The sequence below is a fragment of the Aethalodelphis obliquidens genome, unplaced genomic scaffold, assembly GCF_003676395.1.
Source record: "Aethalodelphis obliquidens isolate GAN/ISIS:26980383/991018 unplaced genomic scaffold, ASM367639v1 scaffold9, whole genome shotgun sequence".
In the NCBI taxonomy this organism is placed as follows: Eukaryota; Metazoa; Chordata; class Mammalia; order Artiodactyla; family Delphinidae; genus Aethalodelphis; species Aethalodelphis obliquidens.
Window position 1 is genome coordinate 48,515,707 of NW_020837953.1, and position 12,516 is coordinate 48,528,222.

Genomic DNA, 12,516 nt, shown 5'->3' on the forward strand with positions numbered 1-12,516 from the left:
ACAATAATGACAGACTGTGTTAAATGCTCTGAAGGAAAGAATCAGGATGATGTGATGGAGGGCAGCTGGGAGGGGGTGGAGCTGAGGACACACTAGATAACCCTGGGCAGAGCCCCTGGAGGATGAGAAAAAATCAGACACAAGAAAAGCCAGGAAGAGTTCAAAGCCGAGGCGGGAATTCCCTGGCAGTCCAGTGGTTAAGACTTCGCCTTTCCATGCAGGGGGTGAGGGTTCGATCCCTGGTTGGGAAGCTAAGATCCCACATGCCTCCAGGCTAAAAACACACAAAAAAACATAAAACAGAAGCAATATTGTAACAAATTTAATAAAGACTTAAAAAAAAAAGAAAGTGGCGGCAACAGCAAGTACAAGGTCCCAGAAGTTGGAATAAATTTAGAGGAAGGAAAGGAAGACCAAAGTGGGTGGAGATGAAGGGACACAGGCTGGGGGGTGAGGCTGGGAATGGAGAGTGGGGGTAAGGGTGGAGAGGTGAGAGTGGTTTCATGGGGGTGAGGGTGGTCACCTTGACCCTCTGGTCTAGAGAAGTCATGAGTTCAGGATGGAGGCTGCACACACAGACCTGGGGAGCTGTATTTAAGGATATGAGTCTGGGGCATGCCAAAGGTCAAGTGCAGATGAAGATGAGAGGAGCTCTGTGCCCTGTGGCTCTTCAAGTCCGCGGAGGAGGAGGGAGAAGCAAGGGCACGGAGAAGAAGCAGCCGGTGAGGTGGGAGGAGAGCCTGAGGTTCTGGGGGCCCAGGGAAGAAGGGTCAGCAAGGAGGAGGGAGTGACCTGTGGTGTCAGATGCTACAGAAGCAGGAATAGGAGGACCAGGACCCGCCCCCAGTGCTGAGCAGGGGGACATCACCAGTGACCTTGATGAGAGCTGTGCTAGTGGCTGGGGAGGCGGGGTGCAAAAGGCTCACCAGAGTGGGTTCAACAGGAAATGGGAGGAGAGAAACTGCAGACAGCACACAGAGGAAACTGCCAAGAAATTTGGTTAAAGCGATCGTCTTAGTTCAGGCTGCTGTAACAAAAATATCACAGGCTGGGAGGCTTAAACAACAGAAATTTCTCACAGTTCTGGAGGCTGGAAGCCTAAGAGCAGGTGCAAACAGCTCTGGCTCCTGGGGAGGGCCTTCTTCCTGGCTTGTTGTCGGCTGCTTTCTCCCTGTGGCTCACGTGGCAAGAGAGATCTCATGTGTCTTCTTTCCCTTAGAAAGGCACCAGTCCCATCATGGAGCCCCACCCTCACGATCGCTAATAAATCTAATTACTTCCCAAAGGACTCACCTCCAAATACCACCATTTTGGAGACTAAGGTTTCAGCTATGAATATGGGGGGGACACAAACATTCAGTCCACAGTAGAGAGGAGACAAAAGGGGTGGTAAGTAACCGGGAATGTTGGGGGTTGAGAGATTGCTTTTTCTGTTTTAAGATGGGGGATTTTATCTTTATTTTATTTTATTTTTTAATTTTTGGCTGCGTTGAGTCATCGTTGCTTGCGCGGGCTTTCTCTAGTTGCGGCGAGCGGGGACTACTCTTCGTTGCGGTGCGCGGGCTTCTCATTGCGGTGGCTTCTCTTGTTGCGGAGCACGGGCTCTAGGGGTGTGGGCTTCAGTAGTTGCAGCACGCAGGCTCAGTAGTTGTGGCGCACGGGCTTAGTTGCTCCACAGCATGTGGGATCTTCCCAGACCAGGGATCGAACCTGTGTCCCCTGCATTGGCAGGCGGATTCTTAACCACTGCGCTACCAAGTAAGTCCCAAGATGGGAGATGTTAAAGAATGGTTGAGTGCTGATGCAAAAAAATCCAGAAGAAAGGATACATTGATGATTTCATGGGGTGGGGGGCAAGGACTGCTGGAGTGACATCCTCAAGTAGGCGGAAGTATGCCAGATGAATGCCCTAGTGTTGGGTTGACCTCAGATGGGGGCAAGGATGCTTCTTCCGCAGTAACAGGAGGAAAGGCAGAGCTGGGTAAAGCTGTTGCTGGATGGGTAGATGTGGAGGCAGGTGTGTCTGGAAACTCTCTTTGGATTGCTTCTATGTTTTCAAAAAAAGAGCAATGGAAGTCATCAGCTGAGAGGGAGGTTTTGGGGCGAGGAGGTGGCATTCTGACCAGAGGTGTGAAAACAATCACTTAGAAGATTGTTAGGAGAGATGTCACTCGGGAGGAAGAACACTAAGGATTGTTAACTAGGTATCAAGACTTGACTCCATGCTCCCAATGCAGAGGGCCTGGGTTCAATCCCTGATTGGGGAAGTAGATCCCACATGCATGCCGCAATTAAAAAGTCCACATGCTGCAACTAAGAAGACCGCATGCCGCAACTATGAGTCCATGTGCCACAACTAAGACCTGGCGCAGCCAAAGTAAATAAATATTAAAAAAAAAAGAAAGAACAGTAGCAACTTCAGGAAGTGGCTACCACTCCTAAGGTGGTCTTATTAAAATGGAGACACTTAAAGAACAGGGCCCAGGAAGCTGATACATGAGAAAGGGGTGCTGCTCAGCTGGGGCTGGGGTTTCTGGGGAGAAGAAAATGAGGCTGGTTCTACAAGCGTTGGAATAACTGCAAACTGTATTCAACTGCTGTTTCTGGGATGTTCCAACGGTTGCTACCAGGATGAAGAAGCAGGAGTAGGTGACACCAACAGAACAGGAACAAGCAGGAAGCAAACAGGGAGAAGTCTCTTCTTTCTCCAGCCTGCAGTCTCCCCTCTAGGCCCCCGTTGAAAGAACCTGACCAGGTTGCAGGTGGTAAAGCAGAAACGTGGTTTGCAGTCAAGAACAGCAGGGTGGAGGCTTCCCTGGTGGTGCAGTGGTGGGGAATCCTCCTGCCAATACAGGGGACACGGGTTCGAGCCCTGGTCCAGGAAGATCCCACATGCCGCAGAGCAACTAAGCCCGTGTTCCACAATTACTGAGCCTGAGCTCCAGAGCCTGCGAGCCACAACTACTGAGCCCGCGTGCCACAACTACTGAAGCCCGTGTGCCTAGAGCCCGTGCTCAGCAACAAGAGAAGCCATCGCAATGAGAAGCCTGTGTACCACAACGAAGAGTAGCCCCCGCTCGCCGCAACTAGAGAAAGCCCGTGCGCAGCAACAAAGACCCAACGCAGCCAAATAGAGATAAATGAAATATATACATTTATTAAAAAAAAAAAAAAAGAAGAACAGCAGGGTGGGTTTGGAACTTGGTCATCTGGCAGAGTAGGCCTGAGGGTAAATAAACCTAGACCAGACAGCATGGGGAGTTTCCTCCCCCACCACTGTGAGCCAGGATTGGGCTTCTGCTAGGTGAGTACAGGGCACACAGGGACTGGAGGGTGTGTGCAAGTGAGTGATTGTAACTGGTCAGGACACGACGGGGGGAGAGTGGGTGAAAGTGGTCCAGTCCACGGACTGTAGGCCTGGGCATGAAGACCTTTGCCATTCAACTTTGGTCCGCGGACGGGCAGCACCAGCATCTCCTGGGAGCTTTGAGTAATGCAGAATCTCAGGCCACTGAAACCCATTGAATTGGAATCTGCATTTCTAAGGGATTCCCAGGTGATTCCTGTCTATATGCCAGTTTGGGGAGCGCAGGCAGAAGAATGTTTGGAATTGGGAAGCTAGAAGGGATGAACTGGAAAGCTAGGAGGTGATGATCGGAGTGTGGGCGGCTTGAACTTGAGGTGGTGGAGAGTGTACCTGACTGCAGCAAAGAGGGCTAGCGCAGGGAGACATCCCCCCCATCCCCCCACCCCCGGCACCAGCTTCCAGGCTGGGCGCTTTAGGTAGGAAGAAGCCAAGGGCTCTCGGGCATTAGGACCCCAAATTAGGCCTCACCTCCCCAAGTTAGTGAGTTCGACTCCCATCCCAGTAGCAGGTAATTTATGGTTTATTGAATTTCCTTAATTTTTTTTTTCTTTCTAAGACTTGCAAAAGTAGAGCGAACCCCTTTATTTCTCTTTGGGGTAGTCTAGTATGGCTCCCCGCTCCGATCCGTCGCAGTGGGACAGGCCACCCTGCCTCCCTCCCCCTGCAATCCTCCGGACGGGTGAGAGGACAGGTTTTGCATTCAGGCAAAAGAAATCGCTCCCCGAGCGTACAGTACAGGGCGAGATGGTGGCGACCGTGGGGCGTGGCAGAGCGATTAGTACAGCCTGAGCCCTGCGTGCTCTGCGCGCTGCGGACTCTTTGCGTCTGCGTAGTTCACCCAACTCCTTTTCTGCCTCCGCTGCGGCGATGGCGCCAGTGGTTAGTATGGCTCCGTGTGAGGCCTCGGCTCTGGGGAGAGGCACGTGGGCCTCGCCGGCCCGGCCCCTGCCTGGCTCGCGGTGCACGGCTCTCTGCAGCATCCTGCCGGGGCCGGGCTAGCGGGCCGGCCGGAGCAGGCTGGGGCGGCCGGCGGGCCCCGCACATTGTGGGCGGAGGAGGCCGCGGCCCGAGGCGTGAGGGGCAGACCCGGGACTCTCGGAGGCCGCGGCTTGGGCTTGGGCCCGTTGCCTGCGCGGCCAGCGGGGAGCTGGGAGCCTGAGACTGCAGCCTGGGTCGGTCGGCGGCCCTTGGAGCCCGGCCGGCGTGAGGCAGCCGAGGCCTGGGCCTGGTTACCTGGGCGGAAGGCGGGGAAGGAGGGGACCCGGCGCCCTGGGTGACCAGTGGAAAGGTCCACGGAAGGTGGCGTGGCCGGCCTGTGTTCAGAGGGAGGCCCGGGTTAGAGGAGCCTTTCGCGTCTGCGGAGGAAGTTCAGTCTTCAGGGTGCAGCTCTACAGCCCCTTTTAGGGGTCGGGTGAGGGCCCGGTTCCATTCGCTCTCAGCCAGGCTGGGACTGGGCCCTCGCGCGGCGCCCTCGCGTCACTCCGGCTGCAGATCTGAGAGGAAGTTTTCCTATCCTCCTCCTTTGCTGGGACGCCCTTGGGAACATTTTCGGCTCCTCTCCGTTCTTCTGCCTGGGTGGGCTTGTAAGGCTCCTGGGCGTGTGTATGCTTTTGGTTTAAAACCACGGTGGGAGGTACGGAGAGCATTGCCGGCAGGTCTTTTATTTGCTGATTGTATATTTCTGGGGCTAGATTTTTGAAGCAGCCCCTTTGATTGTTACTAGGAAGACGTGTTGGGGGGGGGAAGTGACTTGTTGAAAGCTGAATGTTTGAACAATTGACCCAGTTAATACAGGTTTTAGGTGGAGTTTTTTGAGACATGAAGAGAGGTAAGACGGATTCTTGGAAAGGTCTACTTAGATTCTGATAGGCTTTTTCAAGTGCACCTGCGGGTAAGTAGGTTGTCCAAATGCTTTTCTTAACGGTGTTACACTTGTAGACGGAGAAGAATCATAGGAGGTTTTTTCTGAGAGTGAAGAGGCTGGAACGTTGCAGTTAAACTAGTGCTTTGAAAGTGCTAGATGAAATCAGTCAAAAGGCCAGGAATTGTCGCCATTAATGTTATAATTAGAACCCAAGTTTTAGTTTTATCCTTGTCCCAGCTGGGGTTAGACGGGCTGCTAGGATGTGTAGTTCTGGTCGCTGTCCTGAGAAGGTAGATGAGACAGGAGGAAGGGAAAACGGCTAAACTGGATCAGGACCCGAGTCTGGAAAGTGAGGACACGAATTTGTTGCAGATTAAAGTTGTTTTGGGTCCGCAAGGCATGTGCATGCCTCTGTCTTAATCCTGGAAGAAAACAAATGAGTATTCCTTTAACTTTATTTTGGAAATTTTAGGGCAAATAAGAGGAAACGTTCATTTTATTGTAGTTCATAAGCTAACAGACCTTCATGCTCATAGACACCAGCGAGGCTGGAAAGTGTACATGGGTCAGGAGTGCTAGCATGATTTCCCCTTCAAGAGGGCATGACCCCAGGTTTGTAGAGCAGCATCTTGAGTGTGATCTGGCGTCCACTCGTGGCGCCTTTGCAGGGGAACACAGTTTCATGGTTTTTGTATTTGCGTGTCCTTTTACGATTCTAGTAGTTTTGCTTTTGTTGAGTGTTTTTTTTTTTTTTTTTTTGGACTGGTTATGCCTTCATCTCTGTTATCATTTGTATACTTTTCTTAGAAAAAGCTTGTGGTGAAGGGGGGCAAAAAAAAGAAGCAGGTCCTGAAGTTTACTCTTGACTGTACCCATCCTGTAGAAGATGGAATCATGGATGCGGCCAATTTTGTAAGTTACACCCTTGATGTCACCCTGGGCAGTAGTGAACCCTTTCAGTTGTTGCTGAGAAGACCTCCTGGAGCGTGCTTGCTGGCTGGCCCTGGCTACTCTGCTCTTCTGGCTCTACTGTTTGACCCTGGAGCTTTGTCTAGTTCTGCTTCTCACCCTTGTTTTCCTGTGTAGCAGTTGTGAGGAGTAAAGGAGATGCGCTCTGGCACATCAGTGCCAGAGAACTACCTCATCGTCATCTTCTTCAGTTTCCAAAAATGATTTTACTTAAAATTTACTAGGAAACAGGCAAACCTTTGCACTTGAGTGTGTTTTAAGTGTAAGCTGTGGGCCCTGACCCTCAGGGCCAAGGGGGTGCCTGTGACCTGGGCCTGATGCTTGGCTCTGGGGCCTTGGACAGATGGCAGCATCTCCTTGAGTTTTCTCTTTTATTAAGCACCAGAGCTTCAGTGTTTCTGTGAGAATATCCTGTTTGCTGATTTGTAATTGGAGCTTGGTTTTTTTTAGGCCTTGCTCTGTACAGATTTTTTACCCTCATGTTGGCCCCATTCCCCAATATTCCTCTATTTCACATAAGTCTAGAAAAATTAACCTCATTGTCACCTTTTTGACTCTGCAACTTGGTTGTGGCATTTTACTGTTTTCCTCTCCGATAGCCAAGCTTGGGGGAATTCAGGAATATTGTGCAGAACCCTACATTGACATTTTCTCTTTAGTCTCCAGAAGGTTAACTACTGCAAGATAAACATTACAACAAGAATAATTTTCAAATAAAAAAATTAAAGGTTTGGCTTACAGCCACTACTTACAAAGCGTGGAATTCGGGTAACCTGTAGTTCACTACCCTCTGGTAGATGCCTTTTGTGTCCTGGCCTGTCCTGCAAGAAGTCCTTCACTTGACTCCTTAGTTCCTTCTCCAGCCAATGACTTCTTGCTTTTCTCCGTGGCCTCTTTTCCCTCGTAACTTGTGGCTTCTTCCAGTTTGTGTCTGGGATGTTCCCTTCTCCCTTCCTCCCTCTGTACTTATCTGTGTATGTGACTGTCTTCCTTCTAGACGCCTCCTGAGGATAGAAAACACGAGTCATTTATGAGTCTGAGATGCAAAGGTCAGGATTTCTGACCTAATCACCCCCCCCCACCAACCTGTCGCCAGTTAACATTGTGTGTTGGAGTTTTTAAATAGAGGACTGTAGGAGTGGGAGCTGAAGGGACTTCGTAGCATTGCAATAGCAAGAAAACCAAAAAAGAGTCCTCCTTTTTGGTCAGAGACTCCTGAAACCCATGGAAGTGAATGACCAGCCCAAGCTTCCACGGGGATTTGCCCAGAGTTCATCTCTGGGCTCCTAGGCCACTGTCCCTTCTGCTGTTCGGTGATGGTGCACGTGGCCCCTCAGCAGATCTGTAATTGTTTTGGTCACTGTATGTTTTTGTTCCTTCTGCTGGATTGAAGACCTATTTTCTCTTATCACACAGAGGACAGTGCTTTATATGTCTTAGGTCCAGAAGTTGCTTATCACTTTGGTTGCCTGTATCTTGTAAGTTTGGGCCTGGGTTTCCTGACTACTCTCTCCCGAGACCCAGGAGTCAGAGCCTTGCATGGCGTACAGGCACATTGAGTATATGTGTGGAAGTAGTCATGTATGTTCATGCTAGGATGTTTTCAGTTACATATGTAAACAGTTGAATACCATCTTCTAATTGCTGTTCCTAGATTTCAGATCTTTGGCCAAAGATTTTCTTTTTTTTTAAGATTGAACATTTAATGAACTATATTTGCTTAGAGTTAGGAGTATAAAGAAAATGAGATGGGTGAACTGGTCAATTTGATGATTTCTACAGGAGCAGTTTCTTCAGGAAAGAATCAAAGTGAATGGAAAAGCTGGGAATCTCGGAGGAGGTGTTGTAACAATCGAAAGAAGCAAAAGCAAGATCACTGTAACTTCCGAGGTGCCTTTTTCCAAAAGGTATGGGAAAGAGATGAGCGTTTCTTGCCTGCATCCTAGCACTAAGATTCCCACCCCCACCTTGGCCAGGAATGTTACTCCACCTTGAGTAATCTGCTGTGTGGTTGCCTCTGTTAACCTCTGGAGCAGTGTCCAGTGTAGGGGTGGTGGATGAATGGATGAATGTTATGGCAGTTAAAAGTATTCAACTCTTAGTAGATTTTTACAGTTTTGTTTTTCACAGGCTGAAGCATTTCAAGCAGCAAAGATGCTCGGACTTGCTTAGACTGTGTTCTTAAAAGTGAAGATACTGCTTCCTTTGCCTCTAGATGACGTTGAAGAGCTTTCATTTTTAAGTTTATGGTTCCCCCCCGCCCCAAATGCTCCTGTAATTAGATGAGGGGTCTGAAATCTCAGTTTAGACTGAAGCCACTCTGTTAATTCCTGTGGGCCAATTTTTTTAAGTTGGAGACAGCAGTTCACTTGCCCTGCTATATGTTTATGTCTTTTGTTTTGAGAATGAGGTTAAAAACACGTTACAAGTCACTACGGAATTGGACGTGTTTATACCTAGCTCCTAGCCCAGAACCTGGCGTATAATTCTTAGGAGCGTTTAATCAAACTGAATCAAACAGTAGGAAGTTTGAAGTGTTAGGACAAGTTGGTTATAGTTAAGCCTTTGCTTTTATTTTTATTTATTTATTTAAAGAATAGGGTTTAATTAATTAATCAATATTTACTGGCCGTGCTGTGCGGCTTGCGGGATCTTAGTTCCCCGGCCAGTGCTTGAACCAGCACCTTCGGCAGTGAAAGCGCCGAGTCCTAACCACTGGACCGCCAGGGAAGTCCTCTTTGCTTCCATTTTTAACTGAAACAGTCAAGAGATGACTTTAAAGCTAAGTGAACTACTCCTGTTCTGCCTGACTGCGTTATTTCATTTGTGCAGAAGGCAGTTTGATAGAGTGAGAGATGGGGCAACTGGAGGGCCTCCAGGGTGTGCTTAGCACCCACCCCACTGGGCTTCTGCAGAGCTCTCAGGGAAGCGCTTTTAACCTAGCTTCCCCCAACATTCTATTAGGAAAACACTCAAACCACCTAAACTTTTGAATTAACCACGTCACCTGAATACAATATGGTAGAAATAGTAAATGGAAAAAAAAGAATACTTTTTAGATGAAACTAACAAACTGATTTATTTTTATGTAGGGAAAAGTGGGTAGAATTGAACTGAGATCTTCACATCTTTGTGAAGATTGCTTTGTTGGCGTAAGTAAGACAGTTGAACAGTGTTCATTTCTTGGAGGTGTTGAGTTTGTTGGTTTGTTAATATTTGGGTCCTGGCTAAAGTGCCACAGTTTGCCTGGGCATCTCATTTAGTCCTTGTACCAGTCTGAAGAGATGCTAAGTATCATGAGTCCTGTTTTACAGAGGGCGAATCTGAGGTCTGGAAAGGTTAATTTGCCCAGTGGTGGGTGTGCTGGGCGCTCTATTCCTCTTTATGGCTTTGGGAAGATGCCAGAATAGATAAACCTCAGGGCCTCATAAGCAGACAGCTGAGAGATGAAACAGGATTGCAGGCTGCTTTTGAGCACAAGAGGCATCGCTGCCTTTAGGTGAACAGAGTTTGCCGACAGCGCTGTGCAGGGTTGGCTGCTGAGCTCGCTCAGGCCAAGGCAGCCGCTGGGTGGATGGACTAGAGAGGCCAAGTGCTCTCACTGCAGAGTCGCGGTCAGGACGTTGCCGGGGCGGGGGGCATTGGGAGATGAGCGTCATGCAGCAGGAGTGAGCGTGTGTGTGTGAGTGTGAGTGACACGGCCCTCAGCCCCGGTCCCAGTAACCCAGCAACCTCAATGGCAGGTTTCAGTCAGTGAGGTGAAGTACTTGGAGCTCATTGGAAATCCAGCGGTTTCTCAATAAAAGGTACTTAGATTGTGTGCTTAATTGCCAAATTACTACCTTGATCTCTTTCCCTAGTGGTCGCTAAAAACCATTTTATAGGTGAGGGCTATTGCTTCATGGACAGCAGTCCCATCTTAATCTGTTCTCATTTTTATGTCCAGGTTAGATGAAATGTGATTGATGTTTATTCTCGTTAGAGCATTGGCTGGCTGTAATATTTGCCTGTCTTTGCCATTTTTGAACCATGGGAAAACACCTTGAATTGTTATGACTTTGAATGCAGGGGTTTCATAAAAGTTACAGTGTTTCAGAATTTAAGAAGGCCTTGTATCTGGTGCAGTTCTGAAGTGTTCTTTCTCTGCAGGTATTTGAAATATCTCACCAAAAAATATTTGAAGAAGAATAATCTCCGTGATTGGTTACGCGTAGTTGCTAACAGCAAAGAAAGTTACGAATTACGTTACTTCCAGATTAATCAAGATGAAGAAGAGGAGGAAGATGAGGATTGAAACTCAGTTATCTGGAGTATTTTGTATGAATTCTTAAATAAAATTTAGGAAACAAAATGGTGGCTTTCCTTGTATCTCTGCAGTGTGGATTGAACAGAAAATTGGAAATCATAGTAAAAGGGCTTCACTTGGGCTGCCACTCACTTACTTGTAATTAAACTTTTTTTCTGCTTGAAAATTTCAATTCTTTTGGTAGAAATACCAAAATGTGTAAGTCTCCTTCAAGGGAACTGACTACTGTTTGTCATTGAACAGGTGGATGAGGGCGTGGAGATGTGAGTTCAGTTAGTTACTATTTTACACAAAAAGGGGTGGGTCAGTTTCATCTGGTACTTTTCTCAAAAGACTGAGGAATACAAATGTGGGAACTCCTGATTCACTGAAAGCAGATCCAGTGACTTGTTTCTGAGGTTCTCTTTTTGGGAAAGTGGCAGTGTCGGTAAAATGCAGGCTTCTGGGGCATTTGTCTTCATTTTCTGATTACAGATTACTCTTGATGGACACAGTTATTACTATGTATGTTAATCCTTTTTCTTCCTGTAGAAATAAAATGTCCTTTTGCTTCGCATATTCTACTACACCTCTGGAAAGGGTCTGGAGAGCGACTGTAAAAGTCACAGGTGTTCAATTAAGGAAAGGTCTACAAAATATGAATTTGTAAATAAGCATTGTTTCTACAAGTCCTTGCACCAAACTGTCACTTTGAACCCCACCAGGGGGAGCTGGAGATGAGGAATAGTGGAGCTTCCAAAGGTGGGTGTTGGTGAGGTTGCCTGGGGTCAGGCTCAGAATCCCAGAGTTCTGGAGTCTTACCCCGGAGGCAGGTGTGGAAGAGAGGGGCCTGGGAGACAGCTCAGGCTGAAGAGAAGTCTTGAGATGCCCAGGGAGTAGTCCCTTTCACACCATTTAGGCCAAGGCTGGGCTTAAAAGTCATTCTACAAACATGTTAAGCAGGGCCAAACTGAAAGGGCTTCCCACGATATTGGGGGTTCTGCTGTACGTGTACAGGCTAGAGATCTGTGAAAGGTCAATGAGATCATAAAGATGTGATTGTTGCTGAGAATATCAAGAGTGACTTTGAGAAGAGATCCTGATGCCTTATGGTGCCCTCTAAAATTTAAATTTTACAGAAATGTCTGCATTGTTTTAAGGTTACGTTGTATCAAATTCATGTCTTTCAAGAGCTTGCCTAGGGTGCCTTTCCACACCTGAAATTCTTGTGATCTTGCTAGTTGCATAGCTGGAAATTAAATGTTTTGAGTCATACCTTGGCTCCAATTTAACATTTGGTGCTCCTTGGGTTGAATTTAACATGTTGAGGCTTTGTAATTTCATTTGTGGTAAAGGCTCTAGCATTTTCTATTTCTATGCAAATTTCTTGAAGCAGAATTGTTTGCATGTTTCTCTGCCCTAGAGAAGGCATTGTTTCTTTCAAATTTAACTGAGGCATCAGTTGCTCTTTGGTGCTGTCCATTACCATGATTATTAACTTTGTTAGCAAGTTTGTGACTTGGGTTTGCAAATTTTACTTGTTTGTTGCATTGATGTTCCCTTGTAGTAATTCTTAGTTTGGTTGTAAAAAAATTAGCCCTGGGCTGAAATTAGCATATAAGTTTTTTTTTTAAAACTATTCCCAGAATCTAAAACTTGTAATAAAATTGAAACTTTCTGGTTTTTCTATGCCTTTTGAACTCTTGTATTTTGACTTTTGATCACATTTTATATTAAAGTGGCTAACGCATGGCTACTATTATTGTACAAGGCTTTTTTTTTTTTTAAAGGATTGGCATGTTAATCTGTTTAGCAACAATAAATTGGTTGTTTGTCCTCACTGATGAATTGCTGTACCAACAATGACCTTGGACTTCATTAAGTTTGAGAAGAACATGTGTCTTTTATTCCCACTTTCTTCACCCTAGTTATGCCGTGGTGCCTCAGGTTCTGGAGTTGACTTATAACCGAACTCTCCATGTAGAATTTCTTCAGACCCAGAGCCGGAGAATAACTTTGCAAACATGACTT

General features: G+C 47.2%; 1 protein-coding gene across 1 annotated transcript; it reads left to right on the top strand.

The window, feature by feature from the left end:
• Positions 1-4,216: 4,216 nt before the first annotated feature.
• On the top strand, positions 4,217-10,551 carry RPL22 (ribosomal protein L22). The gene is made up of 4 exons (XM_027110375.1): positions 4,217-4,246; positions 6,039-6,143; positions 7,983-8,107; positions 10,350-10,551. The coding sequence occupies exons 1-4, from the start codon at positions 4,235-4,237 to the stop codon at positions 10,492-10,494; spliced, it is 387 nt and encodes a 128-aa protein (XP_026966176.1). The 5' UTR covers positions 4,217-4,234; the 3' UTR covers positions 10,495-10,551.
• The last annotated feature ends 1,965 nt before the right edge of the window (positions 10,552-12,516 follow it).

Excerpts from the sequence above, each read along its gene's own strand:
- RPL22 (XM_027110375.1), top strand. Across the intron at positions 6,144-7,982 it reads TCATGGATGCGGCCAATTTT|GAGCAGTTTCTTCAGGAAAG; the intron begins GTAAGTTACACC and ends TGATTTCTACAG. Across the intron at positions 8,108-10,349 it reads GAGGTGCCTTTTTCCAAAAG|GTATTTGAAATATCTCACCA; the intron begins GTATGGGAAAGA and ends CTTTCTCTGCAG.